At 44.4% G+C, this 27,500-nt stretch overlaps 2 protein-coding genes and 1 long non-coding RNA gene across 3 annotated transcripts in view; all 3 read left to right on the top strand.

Moving 5' to 3' along the window:
- Positions 1-14,729, top strand: part of LOC135104541 (telomerase-binding protein EST1A-like) — a 20,388-nt gene extending 5,659 nt beyond the window's left edge. The window contains exons 5-8 of the mRNA XM_064012115.1: positions 10,775-10,974; positions 12,325-12,403; positions 14,259-14,378; positions 14,563-14,729. Of these exons, the coding sequence (XP_063868185.1) occupies positions 10,775-10,974; positions 12,325-12,403; positions 14,259-14,378; positions 14,563-14,729 (566 nt within the window). The remainder of the gene's footprint in view (positions 1-10,774; positions 10,975-12,324; positions 12,404-14,258; positions 14,379-14,562) is intronic.
- LOC135104424 (telomerase-binding protein EST1A-like) overlaps positions 1-15,304 on the top strand; it is an 86,759-nt gene extending 71,455 nt beyond the window's left edge. The window contains exons 13-16 of the mRNA XM_064011829.1: positions 10,775-10,974; positions 12,325-12,403; positions 14,259-14,463; positions 14,563-15,304. The gene's annotated coding sequence lies outside the window, so the exon portion shown is untranslated. The remainder of the gene's footprint in view (positions 1-10,774; positions 10,975-12,324; positions 12,404-14,258; positions 14,464-14,562) is intronic.
- A 2,497-nt stretch (positions 15,305-17,801) lies between these two features.
- Positions 17,802-27,500, top strand: part of LOC135104423 (uncharacterized) — a 122,872-nt gene continuing 113,173 nt past the window's right edge. The window contains exon 1 of the long non-coding RNA XR_010270434.1: positions 17,802-18,009. This is a non-coding gene — a long non-coding RNA (uncharacterized LOC135104423). The remainder of the gene's footprint in view (positions 18,010-27,500) is intronic.

Raw genomic sequence — 27,500 nt, 5'->3', positions numbered from 1 at the left:
TCTCTCTCTCTCTCTCTCTCTCTCTCTCTCTCTCTCTCTCTCTCTCTCTCTCTCTCTCTCTCTCTCTCTCTCTCTCTCTCTCTCTCTCTCTCTCTCTCTCTCTCTCTCTCTCTCTCTCAAGAAAGTGAGCGGGGTTAAGGGACCTCTATGGAATTTTTTGCCATTGGTCACCGTCATTACAGAACGCCAATATTACGACCTTCACCTTCCTCCTCCTCCTCCTCCTCCTCCTCCTCCTCCTCCTCCTCCTCCTCCTCCTCCTCCTCCTCCTCCTCCTCTTCCTACTCCCCGCACTTTTTTTTTTATTTTCTTTGTCCTCCGTCACCCCATAACTCGGGTTCATCTTTCACATCCACGTTCTCTTCTCTGCTCCTCTTCTTTATCATCTTTATCCTTGCCTTTGCTTTCGTCTTTTCGTCCCTATTTTCGCCTTCCTCCTCTTTCTCTTTGTTGTTTTTGTTATTGTTGTTGTAATTGTCGTCCTTGTTGTAGTTGTCGTCGTCTTTTTTTATCTTCGTCCTCCTCCTCCTCCTCCTCGTCCTCCTCGTCCTCGTCCTCCTCCTCGTCCTCGTCCTCTGTATTCCCACGTTCCTTAATTCCTTCTTGCCTTTTATTTTTAATCCTTCTCCTTCCTCCCCCGCCCCTACCCACCTCTCTCTCTCTCTCTCTCTCTCTCTCTCTCTCTCTCTCTCTCTCTCTCTCTCTCTCTCTCTCTCTCTCTCTCTCTCTCTCTCTCTCTCTCTCTCTCTCTCTCTCTCTCTCTCTCTCGTCAGGAATTTGGGTCATGTCCGCAGTGCAGCTTCGATCTCTGCAGGTGCCCCAGGAATTAATACGCCCGAGCATGTCCTCGGGGTGGGTGGCTGACCGCAAGCTGCTTTTGGGGACGCTAGGCTGTTGAGGGTGACTCTTTAAACAGTCTTCGGTGACTTTCTGGAAGATTTTACTGTTTTTTTTTTTTTGGGGGGGAGGGTGATTTTATTTGTTTTATTTATTTATTTTTTTTATCATGGAGAGGGATTGTTTGGTTATTATTATTATTATTATTATTATTATTATTATTATTATTATTATTATTATTATTATTATTATTATTATTATTTATTTATTTATTTATTTATCTTTTTTTTTTGGTGACGTTTGGTTGACTTCGGTGCTTGCTTTTTTTTTTATTATTATTTTTTAGTGTTCTTTCTTTAGTCTAGTGATACTTAGGGATGTGTGTGTTTTGAGTCTAGGAGGATTTTGGTGTGTGTGTGTGTGTGTGTGTGTGTGTGTGTGTGTGTGTGTGTGTGTGTGTGTGTGTGTGTGTGTGTGTGTGTGTGTGTGTGTGTTTTGGAGTCTAGGAAGGTTTAGAGGTGTGTGTTTTTTTAAGTCAAGGGTTTTGGATTGTGTGTTTTTTGGAGTCTAAGAGTGTTTAGGGGGGTGTGTTTTTTGAGTGTAGTGTTCGTTTAGGGGTGTGTGTATTGGAGTCTAGTGGGCATTTAAGGGTGTTTTTTTTTTTTTCGAGATGCCAGGGTTAGGTGCTTAGGGTGAATCTTGGGGATCACTTTAGGGTGCCTTTAGGAAGACTGTGAAGGGTGAGCTTAGGGTGTCCTTTGAGAAGTACCAGTGTGGCCTCAGGATGGCTTTAGGGAGATTTTATCGTGATTTTAGAATTATTTTTAGGGTGACTTTTAGAACTTTAGAGTAACTTGTAGGACTTGAATTTTAGATTTTGACGTCAAGGTAACTAAAGATCTTATAGGAGTATTCTGGACGTACTTAGTGTCATTAACTTTCAATGCTATATGTAGCAATAAATAGCACTAAAAGTAAGGTATGGCATCTTTATAAGCATCTACAAGAAAGAAGGGGATAGAAAAAAGAACACATTTTGCAGTGTTTGTGTTTGGAGGTGGCTGCAGAAATAGAAGAAATGCCTCAGAGTAGTTAGGGGTTAAATAAAGATGTGGCGAATACCAGTGAAAGAGTTAAAAAGATGGTTGCTTTCAGATTAGGCGATATTAGGTCGCTAGGTGTAGTAAGATGAATGGAGAGGCTGATTAAATGATTGCCGTTTTCAGATTAAAATTATATTACCTCGTTAATTATAGATAGGCTACTTATGGATGATCAGGATCAATTTAGGGCGAATTGCCATGCTTAGAACCGCTTTATGGATAACTATGACATACTTAAGCAGATTCTAGGATGACTAAGATAACTTTATACGATTTGCCACATTTAGTATAACTTGAAGATAACTACAACCTTATTTGGGATAGCTTTAGAATGACTAGGATAATGTTAGGGTAAGCATGGTAACCCTTACTTGATTTTGTGATGATTACATTAATTTAAGAGTGATCTGGTGTGTTTAGGGTGAGTGTAGGGCGATTTGACGTATATTGGATGACCTTAAATGTGACCTCTGTGAACAAGTGTCTGGGTTGGGTGACGCCAGGGTTTTGGTGTCTGTGGTGACCTCTAAGGCGCATGGTTAGTGACCCCTGCTGTCCCCGGAGTTATCTCGTGTGTATGTGTGTGTGTGTGTGTGTGTGTGTGTGTGTGTGTGTGAGGGTGAGGGATGGTGGGCGGGTTAGCCACGTGACTGCCAGGGTGACGAGATTACAGGGTAGACGTGTGTTGGTGTCTTGCTGCCTTGCCCTCGTCTCCTCTTCCTTCCTCTCCTCTCTCTCTCTCCTGCCTTGCCTCGCTCTCCCTCTTTCCTTGTACCCTTTCCTTCTCTGCCTTTGTCCTTTCTCCGTCCTTTTTTTTTTTTTTTTTTCGTGCCTTCTGTTCTTAGTTTACTTAGTTTTTCTACATATTATTTCTTTTTTTTTGTCTTCGTTCTCTTCCTCGTCCTTCTCTTCTTTCTAGTCTTCGTGTATGTCCTTGTCCTTCTTACCATCCTAGTTTTCCATTTTTACCTCAATTTTTATCTTCTCTTTTTTTTTTTGTTTCTTGTTCTTGTTCTTTGTTTCTTGTTCTTCTTGTTCTTCTTGTTCTTGTTCTTCCTCTTGTTCTTCTTCTTCTTCTTCTTCTTCTTCTTCTTCTTCTTCTTCTTCTTCTTCTTCTTCTTCTTCTTCTTCTTCTTCTTCTTCTTCTTCTTCTTCTTCTTCTTCTTCTTCTTCTTCTTCTCCTCCTCCTCCTCCTCCTCCTCCTCCTCCTCCTCCTCCTCCTCCTCCTCCTCCTCCTCCTCCTCCTCCTCCTCCTCCTCCTCCTGTCACTGCCCTTCTCTGCCCTCTATCGTCCTCGGCCTTCATTATTTTTCACTTTTCTTCCTCTCTCCTTGCCTTTATGCTTTGTTCTTCGGTATCTTTCTGTTCCTCACTGTTCTTCACTATCCTACCGTTTGTTTGTATACACTTATTCTCTCTCTCTCTCTCTCTCTCTCTCTCTCTCTCTCTCTCTCTCTCTCTCTCTCTCTCTCTCTCTCTCTCTCTCTCTCTCTCTCTCTCTCTCTCTCTCTCTCTCTCTCTCTCTCTCTCTCTCTCTCTCTCATGTTATTAAGTTTATTTTATCCCTTCATTTCCTCAGAGACTTATTGAACAACAACCTCGTTAGGACCAACATGTCTGCTGCAGTTTGCTCTTTCGTGTTTCTTTTATTCATTTTTTTTTTTTTTTGCACGATGGAAAGGGAAGGGAAGAAAGGAAAGAAAATAAAAAAAGAATCGGCCAATAAGAATACAAGATAATTTTTCAAGAAAGAACGAAGGAAAACTGGAAAGAGAGAAAAAGAAAAGAAAACACAAGAAATGGAAGAAGTTCGCGAGTTGAGAAAATGTTTTGTGTCGACAGTATTTTCTCGCACCTTTCCTCTTCTCGTTTAATGAGAGAGAGAGAGAGAGAGAGAGAGAGAGAGAGAGAGAGAGAGAGAGAGAGAGAGAGAGAGAGAGAGAGAGAGAGAGAGAGAGAGAGAGAGAGAGAGAGATTGGAGTACAAGAGAAAGAGGAGAGGAAAAGAAAGATAGAGAAGCAGTGAAGAAGCAGAGAGAGAGAGAGAGAGAGAGAGAGAGAGAGAGAGAGAGAGAGAGAGAGAGAGAGAGGTTGGAGTACAAGAGAAAGAGGAGAGGAAAAGAAAGATAGAGAAGAAGTGAAGAAGCAGAGAGAGAGAGAGAGAGAGAGAGAGAGAGAGAGAGAGAGAGAGAGAGAGAGAGAGAGAGAGAGAGAGAGACCTAGCTGGCTGGAAAGGTGCAGGAGATAGGGAGGAATGTGGGGGGATGGGGGAGAAACGGAGGAAGGAATGATGCGGGAAAGGAAAGGAGGAAGAAAGAGGAAGCCGATAGCAAGGAAAGGAGAGGGAGGAAAGAAATGTGTAAGCATGTCAAAACAGAGAGAGAGAGAGAGAGAGAGAGAGAGAGAGAGAGAGAGAGAGAGAGAGAGAGAGAGAGAGAGAGAGAGAGAGAGAGAGAGAGAATATTTCAGCTCACGACTGAATCCCTTTAGTTATTCCTGCGAAGCCCGTTTTCTCTCACGGCGGCGAGACTCAAAGAAGATGGGAAGCTTGTTGACCTTGAGTGTGCGGAGGTGCGTTGTGTTTGCTGAGTTCCCGTCACTTCACCCCACGCCCATCAACTCGCTGCCCCCTCGCTTCCCCGGTCATGAGGGGCGTGAGGACAGGTGTTGGCTTGACTGGCAGGTGTGAAGGGCCGGAGCAGGTGCAGGCGCGTGGTTTAATTAAGGATGAAGGTAGCTGGGTAAAGATTCGTGGGTTGGAAGGTTGATGCGAAGGATGATCTTGATGGCGTGGGTGATGAATCTGCAAAGGGGATGGTGTCTGATGCTTCGTGGAGGTTTGGATGTTTCATGAAAGCTTTTTGTAGATGTGATTGGTGTGTTGGCTATGGGAGAGGTGAGACCAGGCGGCGGTGTCAGCGTGAAATGTTGCCGAAAATTTCTGAGACGCCGTGGATGCATCACTGTTCGGGAATGCTTGAGTGAGTGGCGCCACCAGGACGGCGGGTACACACGCACACACACACACACAACCAGACGCCCATGCCCAGGGCCTGGATGCAGTTCTGGCGGACATGAGCGTTGTTTTAACAAGACAGCACACGGCTTCGCGGCGCAGGGCACGGGGAGTGGAGTGGGGCGGGGACGGGGAGGCGGCTGAATAGTTTGGGCCAGGTTTCTTTTCACTATTACTGACTACAGTTTTGATCGGCGATATTATATGAACAGAAAAAAAAAAAAAAATGAACTGAACTCAAACCGCAACTATGCTCAATCACCCCGCTTGCTTTCGACTCAGGAAATTAAAAGCGACCAGAAATGTGTTGAGATCTGTGATTGTGCAGATTGTCCACTCGTGTTATTGCAAGTGAGTGTAAACAAAAGTAACTGTAAATACATATATTGAAGTCGTAAGTTCAGATCATAACACAAGAACAACCGATATGATATTCCCCGTACGAAAGGAAAATGTGTGAGTGCTGAGTGACATGAAGTTAGAGAAGGCGGACTGGAAACAGGAGGTAACATTGACGGTGATGATGGTAGCAGTAGTGTTTGACAAGTGACACGGCACAAGCAGAGATTCCGAGGGCGCCGTCTTTACCTGTAACAACCCCGGCAGACTGGCAGGCAGCTATTATCATCTCGTTCCATCCCGAGCACGTCCGCCTGCCAACTCAGACACACTATTGGATACCGTCTCTTCGCTGTACGCTCCACCAGTTTCGATTCATACAAGAACCATGTAAATCTTTTCCCCATCAGAGGTACCGCTACTCGTCGCCAGATGGGGTTACTTAGTGGTATCTACGTGTAATACTTTTTTCACCACATATATTTTCCAGTTGCCATTTTTGTATGCGTGTATTATTTATATATATATATATATATATATATATAATATTATAATAATATATATATATATTATATATATTTATATATATATATATATATATAGTATATATATATATATATATATATATATATATATATATATATATATATTATTTTTAGTTGGGTAAAAGTGTGTTATCTGTACTTTTTTGCGTTTTTTTTTTATATGTAATTTTCGTTTCTCGTTTGATATATTCATTTATTTATTGTCGTTCGTTTAAAAGTGTGTTGAATTTTAATCAGATGGATTTGGTCGTGAAAGTACAATAAAATAGCTGCGAATATTATTATTATTGTTATTGTTGTTGTTGTTGTTTTTGTTGTTGTTGTTGTTGTTGTTGCCATATTTGCCGATAGTTATCTTATCGGTGAAAATGTATACCTATTTTCATGTTTTTTCTTTTTTCTATTTGCAATGGTAAGAATGACAAGACATACACCACATAATTGCATGCATATACATTTGCTCTCTTATGTTATGTAAAGCGTACGGTAATCTCTGCAATAGAAAAAAATAAAAAAAAAAAAAAAAAAAAAAAATATATATATATATATATATATATATATATTATATAAATATAGAGTATAGTAGATATATATATATATATATATATAGTACGAGTTTATAAGAAATATAATTATATATAAATTTCTGTAACCAGTTTTCCAGTAGCTATTAGTAATACCTTTAAGAGCTAAGCTTTATATAGATAGATAAATAGATAGTAGATTGGTAGGTAGATAGATTGCATACATACATACATAGATGGAAGAGTAAGGTTGAGTGTGGAAGTCGATAACGTTTGGTGTGTACATTTCACCTCTTCGGTATCAGATGTCATTAGTGTGTGTGTGTGTGTGTGTGGGGGGTCTCACGCACAGGAGGTCAGCTTGGGATGTAGGGCGACGAGATGTGGTCATAGCGGTATTGCCCCCTTCCCCATCCCCCCCTCGCCCCTCTTGCCCTTCTCACACACACACACACACACACACACACACACACACACACACACACACACACACACACACACACACACACACACACACACACACACACACACACACACACACACACGTCCTTACATTTGAATTGACACATACGAGTACAAATACTCATTTTCACACTCAGTCACTTCACACAAATACAACACACACACACACACACACACACACACACACACACACACACACACACACACACACACACACACACACACACACACACACACACACACACACACACACACACACTAGCGCACGCACGCACGCACTTCTTCACATTTGCGTTCACACTTACACTGATTCTCTCACTTGGTCACACACACACACACACACACACACACACACACACACACACACACACACACACACACACACACACCACACACACACACACACACACACACACACACACACACACACACACACACACACACACACACACACACACACACACACACACACACACACACACACTATTATTTCTAATTATTTAAGTAAGAAAGATGTTTAAGTTGAAGCACTTTATTAATAACGATGTTTGTATTAGAAATTTGTTTATTTACATTATTTATTATGCATACGTAGCACATACAGAATATGACACGCTTTTATACCTACAAGCACACACACACACACACACACACACACACACACACACACACACACACACACACACACACACACACACACACACACACACACACACACACACACACACACACACACACACACACACACTGTAGTACATGCATTCAGACAGGCAAATATAGCACATGTTATGTATACTTTATTATTATTATTATTATTATTATTGTTATTATTATTATTATTATTATTATTATTATTATTATTATTATTATTTTTGGTTAATTAATTAATTTATTTACATTTATTTATTTTATTTTCATTTATTTATCTATTTATATATTTTTATTTATTTTATTTATTTATTTTTTTGGTGGGGAACCGGCTTTTTATTTTTTATGTGGGAAGGGGACCGATATTATGAGTGGGTTTTATTTATTTATTTATTTTTTTTTTTTGTCTATTTATAATTTTCCCCCTGGGCACTCTCTAACACATATATAAATAAAAATAATAATAATAATAACAATAATAATAATAATAACCGGCAACGTGCACATAACCACTAGAATAAACAGATTACGTAAACACACACACACACACACACACACACACACACACACACACACACACACACACACACGGTGACAAACAGGTGCTGAACAAATACATACAAGTCTGCATTTTCTTTTCTATGCGGATGGCACTTTGGCGCTCTGAATGGCAAATACCGGGGTGTGAGGGAGACAGGGAGAGGCGGAGAGCGGGGGCGGTGAGAGCAGGGAAGGGAGAGGAGTGTTTGGAGAGAGGGAGAGAGAGATGGATATGGAGTGTGGAGGTGACGGAAGACTGGAGGGAAAGACTTGAGAGAGATGGAGAGAAAATATCGCTCTCCCTCCTCTCCCTCCTCTTCCTTCTTCCTTCTCTCCTCTATCTCCTCCCTTCCGTCCCTCCTTTTCTTGGTCTTTCCTTCTTCCTCCCTTCCTTTTCTCCTGACCTTTCTCTCCCGTCCTCCAAGTGCAGTGTCCCTCCAGTCCTCTTTCTCTGTCTCTCTCTCTCCACCTTTTCTCCCATCCTCCTTTTCTCTCTCTCACCTCCTACCCTTCTCTCTTCCTCCTCCTTCTCCTCCTCCTCCTCCTCCTCCTCCTCCCTTGCCTCCGTGTCGACAATAGCGTCTGTCTGGCACACAAGAGAACGTGCTGCACTTGTGTTTGTAATGTGCACACACACACACACACACACACACACACACACACACACACACACACACACACACACACACACACACACACACACACACACACACACACACACACACACACACACACACACTATTCCTTCTTCGTGACCGTTCCTACTTCTGACACACACACACACACACACACACACACCCACACACACACACCTCATAAGTACTACTACTACTACTACTACTACTACTACTACTACTACTACTACTACTACTACTACTACTACTACTACTACTACTACTACTACCACCACCAACTCTTCCATTCACTCTCACAATATCAATCCCTTTTCCCTTTAATGCCTAATACTTTCTCTTTCTCCTACTAATACCTATCCTCATCACAACCTTTTATTTTTTGCCTCATACTTGTCCGCCCTGTATTTTCCTTACAGCTGTCATCATTTAACCACTCTTCTATTCTAACCACACTCATTTCTCACTTCTACTCCTTTTCGCACTACCTAATTCGTTATGTTTATTTTACCATTTATTAATTTCTCACCCATTCCCTCCTTGTTTTTATCTTTTATTATCTAATCGTACTCAGTGTTCCTTTTAATATCCTCATTCAGTGTCATTTGGATTCTCTCTCTCTCTCTCTCTCTCTCTCTCTCTCTCTCTCTCTCTCTCTCTCTCTCTCTCTCTCTCTCTCTCTCTCTCTCTCTCTCTCTCTCTCTCTCTCTACAGTCCTCCTCTTACCCATTTACTCATTCCCAAAGCTCCTTGAACCTTCCCTCCAGACTCCTCTTTCCTCTCACCCGGTCTACTCACCCCCCCAGCTCCCCCTTACCTCTCCCTCCACGCACTTCCTTTTAGTTCCCATTCCCCAGCGTCCTCTTCACACTCATCCACTGCTCTTCCTCCCCTCCCAGACCAAAACACACAATCACACACCCTCCTAACCTCCCTTCCCTTCTCTCACCTGAAGCACACACACAGTCACCACCTACTAACCCCTATTCTTCATCCACGTAACTGAGTCTGGCCTCCTCATAACTTTTCCTTTACCTCACAGTCTAGTCTCTCACAGTCTAGTCTTCCTTTCTCCCTCCCATGACCCCCTCCCTAAACTCTGCTGCCCTCCTCAAACACACATCATCCCTAATGCATCACTCCAGACACTCCCTTACCTACGTACACCTACACTCCACAATGTAAGCCCACCCTACTTCCTACTCACTTCACTCCCCCAGCTCGGACTCTCAAAACACTCCTCAGTTTACGGTCCAGTACTCTTCCTTTATCTCTTTATTAAGTGGTCAAATGCATCGTCGCATTGTCAGCCTCTGTGGTCTAGTGCAGGTTAAAGATTTTTCATTTGTTGGCTGCTGCCTGTCTATTTTCGTGGCGCCGTAGCGAAACTTTTCATGTCTTGTCTTCGTTTGGAGTGTCATTTCGTGTTTTCTTTAGTATGTTGTGTCTTGGTTGCCATTACGTCACCCCAGTTGTGTATCAGTTTGTTACATGATCGCTCGTAACGTGTCCTGTATTTGTTCTTTCTTTCTTTTTTTTTATTTGCTTTTTTTTTTTTATTTAACGATAGTTCATATATCCATTTATGATCTCTTGTTATCTCTCTCTCTCTCTTTTGGACACAGGTTTTCGTTCCAGCACCTTCTATTCACGCCAGACTTCCCATCCGCTTGTTATAACTGGCAGTAAGGCGCATTCTCTTTAGTGTTGCACAATTACTACATAACCAAAAACAAGTCTTTATATTTAGCCCTCTCTATCTACTTTGAGGGGCCGTAAAATTAGTTATGATTTTTTTTTTTATTTATTTATGTATTATAGGAATTTGTTACTAAGTTACTTGCTTATTTAGAGTCTCTGAGTAAATCTTCACAGCTTAATCCTTATTCGGAGTCATCTTCTTTAATGAGTATATTCTTTCATCTAATCTTTTGTCCATCATGTCCTCGTTGCCACAGTCCTTCCACCTGATCCTCGGTCTTCCTCTTCTTCGCGTTCCTCTCATTACCATATCCATGACTTCTCTTGCAACATGCTCCTCTCCATTTCTTCTCATCAGGTGACCAAACCATCTTAGACACTTCAGTAACCTTTCAAACCTTTATCTCTCTCTTTCTCTCCGTCTCCAGTACTGAACGAGCTCGATGGACTGTCCCGAGACGCTGTGGTTGCCAAGTACCGGTCTGTAGGGCACGCCGTGAGGGTGAGGGAGGGCGCCGCCACAGCTCTGCACTACCTGAGAACATCGCGGCCGCAGTCGATCAAGTGTGTCACCTCGCAGGGCTCCGTGCTCTCCTCCACGCTCTTCACCTCCGAGATGGACCTACCCGTGAGTTTTGTCTGGGTGGCGGTGGTGGTGGTGGTGGTGTTGACTCTGTGTCTGCGTGGTGTATGTGTGTGTGTGTGTGTGTGTGTGTGTGTGTGTGTGTGTGTGTTGCTTGCTGCCTCGAGTGTTGGTGTACGTAGGTAGTGTTGTTTGTGTGTTCTGTTGTGTGTTATTTGAAGGATGAGTGAGGTTGGGTTATGGTGATTTGCTTGTTCTCTCTCTCTCTCTCTCTCTCTCTCTCTCTCTCTCTCTCTCTCTCTCGTGGTTCAGAAGTACGCTTGTAACTCACTGCTTCGGTACCGGTTCGAATCTTTTGAGACGTTTCGAGTCCTTTTTATGCCTGGAATCAAGGGCTTGTGGGTAAAATAGACTGACAAACCCCGCGGGAGGGACCATAAAGGGACGCCGCTGAGTCACCTTTAACCTGTAAGAGGGAGAAGGGGTGTGGGAAGAAAGAAAGGGGAGAGGGAAGAGATAAAGGAGAGGGGAGGAGGAGAAGGAGGAGGAAGAGGAGGGGGAAGAAAGTAGCATAACACCTCTCCCACACTTGGCTTCCTTGGTATCTCATCTTGAACTTCTCCTCCTCCTCCTCCTCCTCCTCCTCCTCCTCCTCCTCCTCCTCCTCCTCCTCCTCCTCCTCCTCCTCCTCCTCCTCCTCCTCCTTGCATGATAGGAGGGTCAGCTATTGGCCATTGTGAAGGTGAAGGGGGGGCGGACACGTTTATGTAGATAGACGAGAAAGAATAAGAGAGAGAGAGAGAGAGAGAGAGAGAGAGAGAGAGAGAGAGAGAGAGAGAGAGAGAGAGAGAGAGAGAGAGAGATTGTACGGTAAATTTCATGCTGGTAAATGTAAAATATAAAGAAGTGAGGTAATGTAAGAAGAAAAATGGAGTTTATATTGATCTCATCTGTAATTTTTAAAGTTATAATATTTTTTTATTTATTTTTTTCCATCTTTTATCACCCTTCAGTTGTACTCTTCACCGTTATCGTCAACACCAGCAACAACAATAACTTCATCTTTATAATCATCATCATCATCATCATCATTATCATTATCATCATTATATTAACCATTATGATCCCACTGCAGGACGAACATCTTCCTTACCTTAAGCAAAATTGATCAGTATTTAAATGCAATTTTACAATCCGGCGCCACTTGACCAAAGTTGTTGCGGCGCAAGGGAATTTTTTTTTATTTACTTATTTTTCTTATAATCACATCACCATCTTTACCTTAACCTCCTCCAGTCACCTCCCTTCGCTGCCTTTCTATTCCAAGCCACCCCAGCAAACCTTATCTCACCACCACCACCACCACCACTCTCTAAACTCCCTTTCCTCCCGCAGGACGCCACTAACGACGACAAAATCCTCTCTTGCTGCGTCCACTTCTGCAGTGACTCCACCCAGAGGCGCCCCATCCGAGGTGAGTGGGTGGAGGTGTGGAGTGGGGGCGGGTGGGAGTATGGTAGCAGAGGGCGTGAGATGGTGAAGAGGGGAGGGGGAGAAAATCGTCTGCCCCACATGAAGGGTAATGGCCACGCTTCGGTGTCTGTCCTCTTGCTCCTCTCTCCTCCTCCTCCTCCTCCTCCTCCTCCTCCTGGTTTTATGGCCATGGCGGGAGATTGTGTCCATATGCAGGGTCTCGCCATCTTCCAAATCACCGCCCCTTTTATTATATCCCCTCTGTCCCTGCCTATTATTTCGTGGCCCTGTCTACCCCTGCCCCTGCCCCTGCCTCGTATCCCTAGCTTTGTGTCTCTTCATTTACCTGCCACCTGCTTATCCTCCTTATTCCCTGCTAATGCACCTCCTTATCGTCCCTTTCCCTTAGTTACTAGCCTGGCCTCCTCATGACTTCTCTCGGTGACTCCCTCCCATCTGGTGGTCCCCCTGACGCAGCTCTCCTGCAGTGTCTGGATCCCTTTGGCGGCGGGGGTTCTTGTGGGTCCGTCTGGGCTGTGCTTGTGTGTGTGTGTGTGTGTGTGTGTGTGTGTGTGTGTGTGTGTGTGTGTAATCAGGACGGGACGGCGGGAGGGTTCACACCGCCCCGCTGTTGCTGCTGCTGCTGTTGCTTGCTTGCTTTTGCTGACCACCCCGACGATGCTGGTATCCTGTCTACTGCTGTTTGCTTGCATATCCTCCTCCTCCTCCTCCTCCTCCTCCTCCTCCTCTTCCTCCTCCTCTGGTCTCACCCTTCTGGCAGTTTGGGAATTCTTAACTTGTCAGCACCGAGCAGAGGCGTCTTGCGGGCGAAACCAGTTGTGGGAGAGATGATCAGAGCGACGCCGATGGTGAGGAAGACTGGTCTAAGTGAGAGCTTTTAGGGTATGTTGTGTACGTACCCTTGTAATGTTCCTCCCTTAACTCAGTACATTCCCAGACGCTCTGAGCACCTCCGTGGGGTCAGGAGCGAATGCACCCTTGTGATTAACATATCCTTTCTGGTCTCGCATTGGGCTTCAGTGTAGATGGTTTGAGGCGATGGCAGGCTGGGAGACGAGGGAATGATGCGGCAAGACGTTGATATCATTACCTAATGCAGTGTACGTGTTTCTTATCACCCTTGAATCAGCAGCATTTGTGGGTCGTATGTAGTGCATTCCGGTGAACTGGTCCTGCCGTGGTCTAGTAATGTTGCTAAACCGTGGTGCTGTGCTCTTGACGAGACAGATGACCCGCCAGCCTGTGACCGCCCTGATGAGTCGCGCGAGTCAGTGCCCTCAGCGGCTGTCACTCCTCTGGTCATGTTTCAGTCATCGGCTTTTTTCTTCCTCCGGGTGATTCTGTCCTTCACCGTAGTCAGGTTGTCTGCTTTGCTCCGCTGTAGGTTGTTCCCCTGAAGTCACCCCTCCCCTCCGCCATCGTCATGCTGTCTGCCGGCACGCCTCCTCACCAAAGCCGCCGCCTTAGTAGCTGCCAAGACGCTGCCGCCGCACCGCCGCGTCACCATGCACGGGAGACTCACTCCGGTCGCAGTTAAATGCTCTGCTGAGTAATGCTTGCTGTTGTCCCTTCAAGGTTCACGTTATGAAAGTCAGCTTTGACTAATTTGGAGTCTCGGGTGATCAGGGGCGCCTAGGCCTCGCGGGCTGTCCCGTATGCCACCTCGCACTTCGGTCATTCCATCGTGGCGGCTGCGTTAATGTGCCTTTTTTTGTACTGCCGAGACGTTTATATGTGCCTGACGTCAGAAATGATAGCAATAGATAACAGTATTGTAGTAGTTGCGATAGTATTGGCATAAGTGTAGATGTTCTTATGACCGTGTGTTCCTCCAGCGGGCGTGCGACGGCTGTACCGGGAAGTTGTACTGCTGACGGAGGACCGCAACCTGAGGGTGAAGGCTCACGCGCGGGACGTGCCCGTCAGGGACCTGCTGGACTTCGCGCGGTGGGCAGGTGTGAGGTGAGGACGGCGCGGGCTGTCCGCTGCCACCCACCCACCGCAGATTCCATCACCCAGCGCCGCCTAGATTTTACCTGGGTGAGTATTACCACACCTCCTCTCCCTTCTGCTCTCTGTATTGTTTTCCATCTTTTCTTTCCATCATGTAATCCCTTTGCCCCTCTCTTCTCTCGGCAGGTCTTCTTGAAGGAGAAGGAATTAACACGGATCAGTACAGTGTTTGTTTGATAGGAGGCCAGTGCCAGGGTGGCCCTACTGACGAAAAGGCGTCCTTCGGCGTGGCGCTCAGCGAGTCTGCGCCCAGCACTCACCCAATGTCGTGTGCGCTGTTGCAAGTCGGATGAGGGAAGGGACTGACGCGTCCTGCACGCAGAGGGACCAGTTCACTCAAGTGACCCTCAGCACACTGTCGCTGCCGCCGTCGCCTGGAGGAATCATCATCGGGTTCAAAACATTTTATACCTGATACATTCACCTCGCTTCATTTTAATTCTTCAAATAAAGAGTTTTAGTTTTACTGTCCTGTCCCGACAGAGTAACACAGTTTGCCTCATCACCGGAGCGCTTGCTTGATTGTTGGTGTGGACGCGGCTCGCCGGCACGCCTCGCCCCGCCCCGCCCCGTCCCGCCCCGCCCATCCCGGCACCACCTGAGGCAGGCTGCATGCCCAGCTGTGCCGTGGTGTGGGCTCCCGGGTCAGCGGCTCCAAAGTACTTACCTCCTCGCGCTGCGCTATTTATTGTTACTACTAAGCCAGATAATGCTGCTAGTGTTTGGGAAGTGCAAAACAAAAGTAAAAGTAATATATTTTTTTATTTTAGGAAGGAGAGTTTATTATTTACAGGACAAAACTCAGATTCTTTTACGGTAATGTTTGTACATAATAGTTTGAATAATAAAATTATTCATCCTTTTTGTGTTTCGTAGTGTTAATTGGTCTTTCCGTGTGTGTGTGTTTGTGTGTGTGCGTGTGTGTGTGTGTGTGTGTGTGAGAGAGAGAGAGAGAGAGAGAGAGAGGGGGGAAACGCCGCAATACCAGAAAGTAACATGAACCTAGAGAATGATGAAAATATGAAAATACAAAGTCACACAGAAAGAAAACGAAAAAGTAAATAGATAAATAAAAATTAAAGAAACACTCTACTAAGTACATATACGAAGACAGAGGGTGGCCACGGTGAAGGAGGCGAGGAAGGAGGCACAGAGATAGGTAGCGGCTGAGGGAGGGAGGGAGGCGGCGGAGGTTCGGAGACAGTAATGAGGGCGGCGTATGCGAGGCGCAGTGTTTACCCAGGAGCGTCGGCCGTGCGTTCGTGAATACAACTTGGATTACTCGCCCCGTCTGTTTGTCGGATGTCGGGGTGTTTGGCCGCCTATCACAAGTTTTTAAGGAGAGGATAAAGGCAGTCTCGGAAGGCACTCTGGGATAATGGCCGCGTTATGCCTCCCTGAGCAGCCCTGCCGGTGACTCACTGTGACGAGTGAGGCGTTGCGGGGCTGCCGGTAAAAGTGATGCCCAAAGTCTGGCGCTATATTGAGCTTTGAAGGTGATCGCCCGACTTCACTCCATGCAAACTGTCCTGCTTACCTGTGATTCATCCCTACCGCGCCGCCGCCGCCTCACTCCAGTGTGACTGAGGCTTCGTGGGGTGACCGACCTCTTACCCTACCCAGCTCCCGTGCTCCTCAGACTCTATCCAGTGCAGTGGGGTGTGAGGAAGGGACGTGAGGAGCATGAAGGAGGAGCAGTGGAGTGGTTTTTTGAGGTTGCAAGGAAGATTAAGGGACATTTTAAGGCTGTGAGCAACGAGTCAGATGGTTTTGTGGTTTTTAAGGTTGGTAGAAATAAATGGTGGCTTGTGAGGTTATGTAAAATGTGTAGGGTTTTTTTTTTTTTCTCTCTCTCTCTCTTAGGCAATGAGGAAGGAATAAGATGCTTTCTGAGTCTGTGAGGAAGGAGCAAGTGCTTTGTGAGATAGTGAGGGAAGAGTAGAGTGTGTTTTGAGGCTGCGAGGGAGGAATGTGCTTCTTAGGGCTAAGGTGTGTGCAGATGTGATGTAGGATTATGGTAAGTATATAGAAGTAGCGTAGCATGTGAAGGAGGTGCATAAATAATAATAATAATAATAATAATAATAATAATAATAATAATAATGCACCTTATTTCACGTAAACCACATATTTTTATTATGCTATTATACATAACAAAATGGAATGGTAAAAAAATATCAAGTTTAAGCACAATGCTCTTATGTACTAATATTAGTATAAGAAACTATGTAATTATTAAAAAGTAAAAGTGGATGTTAAAATTCAGGTAGGATATCAACAGCATGCAATGTGAATATGTTTCTTAGACAATTTCTTTCACAAATTAGATTTCAGTCTAATCGTGACTGCAGACTTTTTTTTTTTTTTTTTAAGTGCTTCGCCTTAATAAACATCATGCGTTTATTTTTGCCGGCGTTGAGATAAAGTTTGATTAAGGTTATATATTTTGTGCTTTTATTTACCAGCTGCTATAGATCAGAATAGGAGGCAAGGTAGGAGTTCAGAGTATAGAGATTGTAGAGGTGGAGGACTGAAGGCGCTGTGGACTCAACGTGGAGGCTTAGGAGGTGGAGATTCAGAGTAGTGGAGTGGAGGATGTACCGTTCAATCCATCCAGTACCAGTATAAGTAAAACTAACCTTCGATTTCAAACATGTGCATATTGGACTCAGCAGTAGCAACTAGCGCCTTGTATTTGCGTTGGTAATTAGGGTTAATAGTCACTTCAATTAAGCGCTATGAATTACTTTGTTTGCTCTCCTTACACGCCCCGTTAGTCAGGCAAACATATTCATTTATATCTCCATTTGTCCTCACTCGGCAGCCCTCAGCGATACTACCCATCCCATCTGTCATTCTTACTGGCCGTCTCTGATATCCTGTAGGGAAGGCTTCTCGATGATAGGCTAATACGCTATTTTCATGGTTCCAGGCGTCTTTACTAACAAAGAATATCTCCCTTTATTTGGCATGCAGTTTTCTTCAATATATTCCATTTGTTGCAATTACTGATGCGATAGCGCAACTTAAAGGATACCGTCAATGTTTGTTATAATTTTTAAGGTCAAACGGCTTTAGGGAATGCGATGGATGGAAAATGCTGCAGAGACCGCTGGGTTAATAATTGTTACCGTGAAGGCCTAATAGGGAACAGCAAGGCACGGTATATCAAACTAGTCTACAGTATAGTCTTGTCATCTTTTATTCAGCTCATATGTGTACACATTATTTTTTTTTCAAAGAAATTTCAATACTTTTTAGATTAACATTAATTTTACGCTTATTGTTCGCCAGTGACGTTAGGAAAATCAGAAACATAAGTTGTAAGTATCTCAGTTAAGTAGCCTACCGTATTTTTTATGCCAATCAATAAATGCATGCGTATATCATTGCATTTGATGAAGTTTTTAATATGTCGTTCATTAGTTAAAGTTCCCGCGGTCTCTAACGATTGGGGGGAGGGGGAGGGGAGCGGCTAGTCAGTCACGCTCTGTTGTGAAGTGCTTGATCCCTGCGTTATTACATCTGTCCTCTGGCCGTCCCTCGCTCCCCATGGACTCGGCGCTCGTCAGGGTGAGTTATGAGTGTTTGCTGATCACGGCGGTGCGGCGAGTGAGTGTGACGGGGACTCGGGGAGGGAGTAAGGGCGTGAGCGGTGATATAATTAGTGTGGGTGATGAGGTGGGAGGGAGGGAGGCGGCTGATCCCTTGATTGGTCCTCCGCCTTGGGTCTCCTCACCTTCATTCGCTCGCTTCCATTTGACTGCCACTTGCCTCCCATTTTATTTATCCTCGCCACACTTGCTCCTGTTCGTCTTCGTCATTTAGTGTTCTTCCTTGCTGGCTGTGTCTCTCATTCACTCGTTTACACTTCATTCCCGCTCCTCTTCCATCTCCTTCTCCTCCTTATCATCATCATCATCATTATTATCAACACTAACTATTCATTTTAATTTACCTAATCCTGTATCTAATTCTCCTCTTTCCTTTTTTTTTTTTTTTTCTCCATATGCTCTTCCTCTCATTCCACCCTGACATAAATAACTCGGGCCAAGGAGGACGAAAAGGAGCCTCCACCACCTCATACCAGCCGCGCCCTTTGATCATTATGACTTTCTTCCCATTGTTTTCCTAGTCAAATATTTGTGACATTTTCCTGTAACATTTTCCTTCTGTTGATTTATGTTGTTTCCTGACGATTTTCCTTCTTTCTGCATCTGTGACATTTCTCCGACTTACTATTTTCTCATTTTCCTTTTTTGCTTTGAACATTTCCTTTTCTGGCCTGGTGTCTCATTGCCCTTCAAGCACCGTAACCATTACCTGTACCAGTAAACGAAACACACCTGCGACACCTAGGTAATGAAGAGGCAAAGCACCCACAGCCACGCCCGCAGTCTCACCCACACCACCAGCACCCTCATCCACACCCACACCAGCATCCACATCCACACCCGCGTCACCGTCCAATGAGCGCCACTTTTCACAGCGATGTAATTATGAGTCAAGATACGTAATTGGTTCCCCAGGTCTTATAACGCTGTGAGAACTGGGAGTGTGTTTACCTGTGTGTGTGTGTGTGTGTGTTGCCGGCTAGCTGCTGCTGGTAGTGGTGGTGGTGATATAGGAAAAAAAAGAACAACCAGGAAAACTTGACGTAAAATTAAATAACCCAGTCAAACATCACGTACCTTAATCAAGAACAACATAATTGCTACAAGTATTTCATGTATTTTTTTTTTTTTTTCCGGTCCTAAATTTGGTGACTTGTTTTCCTGCGACACTTTTATTCCGGATTCATCTCCATCAATTGCTGTGTTATTCCCCCCCACCTCCCCCCTATAACCGGTAAAGGTTTCTCACTTCTCTTGTGTTTGAATTCTGAAATGATTTGATTTGCTGTGTTTTGTGTCGTTTTTGTTTCCATCCCGTTAGCGATAGGAAGAAGGACAGTGTGTGTGTGTGTGTGTGTGTGTAGATTCAGTGTTTTTTCTTCTTTTAATTGGTCCTTTTCTTCTTCTCAAAAAGCAGATTTACTTTTCATTGAGTAATTTTTTTTCCTTTGAGTGAATTTTTTTTTTCAATAGGCCTTTTTTCCCTTTAAGTGGGCCTTTTCTTCCCTTAAGTGGGCTTTTTTTAAAGTGGGCCTTTTTCTGTAAGTAGGCCTTTTTTCTCTTTAATTGAGCATTTTCTTCAAGTGGACATTTTCCTTTAAGTGGCCTTTTTTTTTTCTTTAAGTGGGTCGTCTTTTCCTCAGTGGGCCTTTTATTTTATTTAAGCTGGTCTTTTTTTCAATGGGCCCTGTTTGTTTCAGTGAGCATTTTTTTTTTATTCCTTTCAGTGGTCTTTTTTTTTTTTCCTTTTTGCTGCCCTTGGCCTGTGCTCCTCTCACGTATAAAAAAAAAAAAAAATGGAAACACCAGTATCAAGGAAGCGTCTCAAGGCAACCTACCTACATACAACTCTTCTATCGTCAATCATCTTCCTCACCTTCACCCATCAGTGTCTCCACCACCACCCTTACTAATACCACCCTCTCATCCCCCAAGAGCCTCAACCCTCGCCTGCTTCCATCACTGTCTGCCCTCCCCCTTATTCCTGCCGTCAACCCCGCCCACTCATACCCTCATCCTCTCCCTTATACATGCTTTTTTTTTCACCTTTCTCCCCGCCCACCCTCTCACTCTGTTTCTCTTAGGGCGCAGTGGTATAGGTCGTGACTCCTGGCTTGGTGGTTGGGTGGTTAGTGCTGGTGTCATTTAGTGGTAAAGTAATTCTCTTATGTGGTTGTACAGGCGTGGTTTAGGGTGTTATTCTGAAACTCTTCTGTTCCTCTACTTTCAAAGAAGGCTCTAGTTGAAGTGGCATTTTTTTTAAGGGTGTTTTTACGGTTCTAATGACGGATTGACAAGGGTTTTTTTTTTATTGTTAGCAGAAGAAACACTATTGGGAACGTGGCTAATTGTCTCTGTGGTCTCGGAAAATAAACGTGGTGAGAGGGGGAAGTGTTTCTGAATACGGATCTTAGTTGTTGGTTTGGAGGAAAGGTTTATTGATTTACTTTTATTTACTCTCCTGCTTCATTCAGTTTCTCCACCTCCCTTCCCCTTATCATGCCATCTTTTTGTCTTCATCCATTTCCGCCACTCGTCTCCTCCGTTTCCTCTATCCATTTTCTTTTCCTTCATTCTCTCTCTCTTAACCTCTCCGTTATCAGTCTTCCTCACTACTACTCGCTCTCTTCCTCGTATTTATCAACCTTTTTCCCTCCCGCAAACCATTCTCTTTCCAATCACTCCCTTTTCCCTTCTTTTCCTGCCTTCCCCTCCACCACTATCCATAATAATCCCTCTCGTTTTCTTTCACCTTCCCCCTCTCTACCACACACACTCTCCACCATTTGCCATAATAAAACTTACCCTCTCGTTTTACTTCATCCACTTGCCTCCTCTACCACACACCCTCTCCACTACTAGCCACACTCCCTCCCGTTTTCTTTCATCCATCACCTTAAACACCACTAGCTCTCTCTCTGTCTCCCTCTCATGTATCCACCACCATCCACTCTCCCCACCGTCACCCACCGTCACCCTCGCCTCTCCATCAGCAGCGTCGGGATTCAGGCGGTGCACAGTTACACGAGGCGCCTCACAGTTACTCGAAATTGCCCAATTCGGAAATTAACCACCACTGAGACCAATTGCGGTGGTGCCTGCGGGGTGTTGGGGGGAGGAGGAGGTGTCGGAATGTGAGCTACGGCGTCGAGGCCTCGTGAAGGGGAAGGCTGGTGAGGGATGGGGTAGGATGGAGGGACATTAGAGTGGGTGAGATGATGGAGGAGCATGGGCGAGACTTGATGGACACGGGGCGGTGACTCGAGGGTTTTTAATGATGGCGAGGAGGGTACTCTGGGCAGTAATGTGTGCCGCAAAGTAGACAGGCAGTCAGTCAAGCGTCAAGGAAGTGTGATCAGCAGTCAGTGGGCGGCCAGGCACCCTCCCACCCCGCCTGGGGTGGGAGGGACGAGTGGAGGGGAAGGACGCCAGTCTTGGGGTGGGTCTGGGTTGTCTCGTGCTTGAGTTTCTTAGTTAATCCTTCACTTTTCTCACACAAACGTGAAGGAAGTCGACAAAAAGCGGCAGTTTAAGGCCATTACAGACTCATTTTCCGAACAACTGCTGGAAAAAAAGTAAGGGAACAGAATTTTTTTCGTATTTGATCCGTGGGAGGATGCCTCGGGCTCCTCCCCTCCACCCACGGGGCCTGTCACAAACCCTAACACCGCCATAACACTCCTTTGCCTTCTGGAAAAGTCCCAAACTCCCCCGGCAGTACCCGTGCTATTAATCGAATCTGATGAGGCTACACTTTTACAACTGTGTGTGTGTGTGTGTGTGTGTGTGTGTGTGTGTGTGTGTGTGTGAGAGAGAGAGAGAGAGAGAGAGAGAGAGAGAGAGAGAGAGAGAGAGAGAGAGAGAGAGAGAGAGAGAGAGAGAGAGTCATTATCTTCGTTTAAGGTTGAGTGGTGGAGTGCCCAAGGTAGTGAATGCATTATTAAACCTTCTTTGTCTTTTTACTTCTATTAAAGGCAGCACTCTTGTCTTCCCCGCGTTCCTCCGGCCTCCAACACCTCGCATCCTCATCCGGAGGCACTCGTGCGCTCGTCAAACGTGTCTGGCACATGTTGATCTCCGCATTGAAATTACCGATAACCATTTTTTTTCCTAACCACTTGAAGGTTGGGAGGCCATTTGTCTTGCATGTAGTACAGGCGACGGTGAAGATGACACATGTTTTCTTTCTTTTTTTATACGTATTAATTAGAATGTGAGATGATTTTCAACAGAGATGCTTTGTTGTTTTTTAATATTTTTTTATGTAAGGCGGGCTCTGGCCTTGGGTAACACGGAAAAAAAAAAAATAAAAATAGCCTCTCTGAAGGTCCTAGTTTCTAAAGAGTGTTGTTAGAAAAAATATAATCCAAATTTGAGAAGAGTCTTATAATAGATGGGAACGAAAGAGCTTGTGAAATTGCTTTGATGGAATGAAATGGACGTAAGAATCTAATATTTTTGATTCGTAACTCAACGTGGGTTATTCTCTCCGTTAAGTTACATCAAAGCACAAGTCCAGATTCGCACACGTCACTGAAGAGGAACCCGCTCCTAGGCGGTCCGTTCTAGCTAGAAAGGCGCTTGTGGTTCCTCCCGCCTCCTCCCGTCACGCCTCTGCTTCTGCCAGGCATGGGAAGCGCGCACCGAGACGAGGGGTGGTTGCTGTGAGGCTGCGTGCATGCGTGTGTGTGTGTGTGTGTGTGTGTGTGTGTGTGTGTGTGTGTGTGTCTAATATATCATTAGGATCACATATAAACTCGTCTCTTAATATTCTACATCAATTTTTATCTCTATCGAAATAGTAAATCATTAACTAAAGTATAAAAAATAAAAAAAATATTGGATTCCTTGTAGCCGTTGGGTGGTGGTGGTGGTGGTGGTGGCGGTGGTGGTGGTGGTGGTGGCGGTGGTGGTGAACATGTAATAATGTGGCCAGGTATTGCAAGGGCGATTGTGTGCTGATAGTGATGCTGCGGGGAGGAGGAAAAAGAAGACTACGTGGAGGAGGAGGAGGAGGAGGAGGAGGAGGAGGAGGAAGGGAGAAGTTTAATAGAGAATAAGCAAGAAGAAAAAAAAGAAAAAAAAAGGAAATTTGCAATGTAGAGAGACGAAAAAAAAGATACATAAAGGAAGAAAATGGGCATCGAAAGAAATAGAGTAAGAAAAGAAGAGATGATAAAAAGAAACAAGGAAAAAAAAAATATGTAGAAGAGTGAGACTCAGAACTAAAAACGGAGCAGGACTATAAAGCAAAACCAGAATATGAATAATACGAGGAGGAGGAGGAGGAGGAGGAGGAGGAGGAGGAGGTGAGGCAGACAGGACAGGGTAGTTGAGGAGTGAATGGCGTGCCGAGGACCCCAAATAAGAGCCTGGTTTGTGATCGTGCCAAGACAGAACAAACAGGTCCTGGGAGGGTCAGCGGGTGTCACACTGGGCCGCGGCAGGGAGAGGGAGAGAGGGAGAGAGTGAGGGTCAGGACACATTAGTTGGCAGGGAAGTATTGCCACCTGACATTTACTACCTGTTGATGGACGCCCTTGGTCTTAGCTGTCTTGTTTCGTTGTCTCGTCTTCTCTTGTCTTCACTTTCTTTACTTTTGTTCCTGCTGTGATTGATTGATTTGATCCTTTGGTTTTTGCACTTATGGAGTATTCAGTTAAGGTTTGTTTGTTTATCTCTCCTTTCATTCGTCTGTGTAATATATTTTCTGGTGAATTAGTTTTGTTAGTTGTGTTATTGTTGCTGATTTGCTCAATGCAGAGTGATTAAGTACATTTTTTCCTACTTTTATTTGCGTTGTTTTATTATCTGTTTGGACACTTGTTCATTCATTTATTCATTCATTCGTTCTTACATATATTTATTGGGCAGTCAGTTGTGTTAGCTATCTTAACCATTTGCTGTTCGATTATAAATTCATTACTGTGTCACTTCAGTCCAAACAAGTTGATAATCTAGTCAATTACAATGTTACTCGGTTTCTCATTTGTAATTCACTCACAGATATATTGAGTTCCCTGGAGGTGCTCGATTATATATTCAATATTACGTGAACAATCCAAAAGGTTGATAATCGAGTCAACTATAATTTTATTTGATTTTTCTCAAGCAACTCACCCTCAGGTACATTAAGTTCCCTGGAGTGTAAAGCCAATTCACGCAAAGATGACCAACCGTGAGGAAAATAATACAGGTATCCTTCGGCTCCTGTGTATTTACCTGTGTACCTGCGTATCTTATTACCTGCAGGATTAGAATGAGGAAGAGAACGAGGATGACGAGGACGAGGAAGTGGAGGAAACAGATTAAAGTGCTTGGTAGAAGTGAGGCGTGTCAGAGAAAGGAAGTGCGTGAGGAGCAAGAGAAAGAGGAAAGTTGCGTGTGTTGGCGCGGTGCGAGTGTGTGTTACGGTGGTGGAGGCAGAGAGGAGCAGCATTCAGCGTGTTCTGCGTGCTGAGTGTGTCTGGGACTGTGATGCTCGGATGAAATGGCTGTTAGGGCGAGGAAGAGAGAGAGAGAGAGAGAGAGAGAGAGAGAGAGAGAGAGAGAGAGAGAGAGAGAGAGAGAGAGAGAGAGAGAGAGAGACTAACTAACCGATTGACAGCCAGACATAAACAGAAAGACAGCCACACATACATACACGGATGGACAGAAACTAGAAACAGGTACGCAGAAATGAAAAAAAAAAAAATAGACAGACAGACAGACAGACAGACCTATACAGACAGGTAAATACGATTATGATTGCAAAAACATACGTAGGTAGGTAGATAGGCATGCAGATAGATAGATAGGTAGGTAGATAGATAGGTAGGTAGATAGGCAGGATTAAATGCAGAAACGTGTATATAGACAGATAGATAAGCAGACAAACAGACATACACACAAAGACAAACCAGCAGAGAGAGAGAGAGAGAGAGAGAGAGAGAGAGAGAGAGAGAGAGAGAGAGAGAGAGAGAGAGAGAGAGAGAGAGAGAGAGAGACAAAGTTAGGTCAAAATGAAAGTAATGAGAGAGAGGAAAAAAAAGAGAAACGAAAGAAAGAAAAAAAGATCTTCATGCCTCACTACCTTCAAATATAACAAAGAATAAGATGGAAGGAAGGGGAAAGAAAAAATGACATGACAAATAAGATGAATTAAAGGTAAATAGGTGTTGAATGAGGTAAGAGGGAAAGGGAAGAAGAGGAGGAGGAGGAGGAGGAATGGACAGATGACCTCGTCCCTCTTCCTTTTTTCATTAATTCCATTCCTCTCCCGTCACTCTTCTCTCTTACTTCATTCAACACCCTCCCCACTCCGCCACGCCCCCGCAAGGCCATGGTGGGTACTGGGGGGCTATATGCTGGGCTGGTGACGGCAGTGACGGCAGTGACGGTAATGGCGCCACGGAAGGTGATTGTTGTGCCGTCTCTCGCTCAGAAAAATGCATGATGTGTCATTTTTCCCTTTCATTCAAAGACGCGGCAGTTTTTTTTTTTCTTCTTTTTTCTTCTTGAACACTTTTTTTTCTGTTCTTTAGCTTTTTTTTTTTTTTGCATTCTGATGTCTGTTGCTTAGTTGTTTAGATTTTTGTTTTTGTTTTTGTGTAGTGTAGTGTAGTGTAGTGTGTGTGTGTGTGTGTGTGTGTGTGTGTGTGTGTGTTTACGAGAAGATGTTTTTTTACATCAAGGCTATTTAAGTACTCATGCATGTATGTGTGTGCGTGTGTGTGTGTATGCTTATATGTGTATAAATATAAAGATAATATGCACTTCGAAACTCTTCTTCAAAATTTGCATAAGTCAATCTAGCCAAAACACACACACACACACACACACACACACACACACACACACACACACACACACACACACACACACACACACACACGTCGCCGGCAAGACTCAGACATCCTCACTTGCTGACGTGTGGACAGTAGCAGTCAGCCTCGTCCAGCCTGAGCCACTTGTACATGCAGCGCTGCGGGTGAGGGACAGGTGTGTGTGGTGTGTAGTAGGCGGAGGGAATCGCCTTTCAATAGACGTCCACGCACGAACTGTCACACGTGCGCTGGTGTACGTGTGATTATTCCGTCACTATACACACACACACACACACACACACACACACACACACACACACACACACACACACACACACACACACACACACACACACACACACACACATAGATATTCACTTCAACCGTTTCCAGTCTTATTGAACTGCTCAAAATCTTACTTGGATAGACAAACAGACAGGTAAACACCAATGTGGTCGTGATGGCAGTGGTAGGGGTGGTGCAGGTGGCGGGGTCGAGGTTAAGGGGCGGGAAGGGACTCAGTGGGATGACACGGGTCGACAAAATGGTGATTGGTAAGTCGGTTATTAAATCATTCATGCGTTAAGCGTCCCTTTCATCACCACCCAACCGTCCTTGTCCTTGTCCTTGCCCCCTCCCCTCTCCCGCCTCCTCCCTGACTGCCTGCGTGGCTGACTAAAGCACACCTGGGTTCCCTTTCCTCGAAGAGTTTAAGTTAAAAAAAAAAAAAAAAATTTGAAACTTCCTGTATAAAATAGCGTGACAGAATGTGTGTGTGTGTGTGTGTGTGTGTGTGTTTGTATTTGTGAGGTGCACGTACTCCACACATGCTTTATGAAGGGATTACACTCTTTAGGGTTACTTAGAGGGACAGGCACACGTCATCATCATCATCATCACCATCATCACTATCATCACCATCACCATCACCATCATCAAGGAGTGGCCGGTAAAGGTGTGGAGAGGCATCAGGTTTTCACGTCTGTTTCCTCACATTTCCTTGAGTCAGTGATGGGAGAGGCGGTGTTGGGAGTGTAAACATTTCTCCCTCTAGACCTTTTTTCCCCTCTGTTATTCTTCCCCATCCTAAATATTTCCCCTTTCATAACATTTCCCCCCAATTCAACTTACCCTTAATACAACGCATACAATTAACATCAGTGACTACAAAACGATCAATAGGAGTTACTTACGTCAGCAGTGCGTTGCCAAATTGCAGGGAAATATCCGTAGGGGAAATATCTGCAGAGTAATGTGCCTAAAGAGGAAAAGGAAGGAAACTGTCAGGAAAAAAAAAAAAAAAGGTGAGGGTGAAATATGTCAGTTAGTATATCGGCTGACACTGATAGACTGATGGGTATAGATAGATAAATAGATAGATAGATAGATAGATAGGTGGATGGATGGACAGATGCATGAATGGATGGATGGATAGATAGATAGATAGATAGATAGATAGATAGATAAAGAAATAGCTAGATGGTTAGTTGGACAGATAGGTAAGTAGATAAACAGATAGATAGATGGTTAGTTGCACAGACGGGTAAGTAGATAGATGAACACAGATACCTAGATAGATAGGTAAATAGACAGATAGGTAAATAGACAGATAGATAAATAGATAGATAAATGGTTAGTTGGACAG

The sequence above is a fragment of the Scylla paramamosain genome, chromosome 10, assembly GCF_035594125.1.
Source record: "Scylla paramamosain isolate STU-SP2022 chromosome 10, ASM3559412v1, whole genome shotgun sequence".
Classification (NCBI taxonomy): Eukaryota; Metazoa; Arthropoda; class Malacostraca; order Decapoda; family Portunidae; genus Scylla; species Scylla paramamosain.
This window is presented reverse-complemented; position numbering and strand designations above follow the sequence as displayed.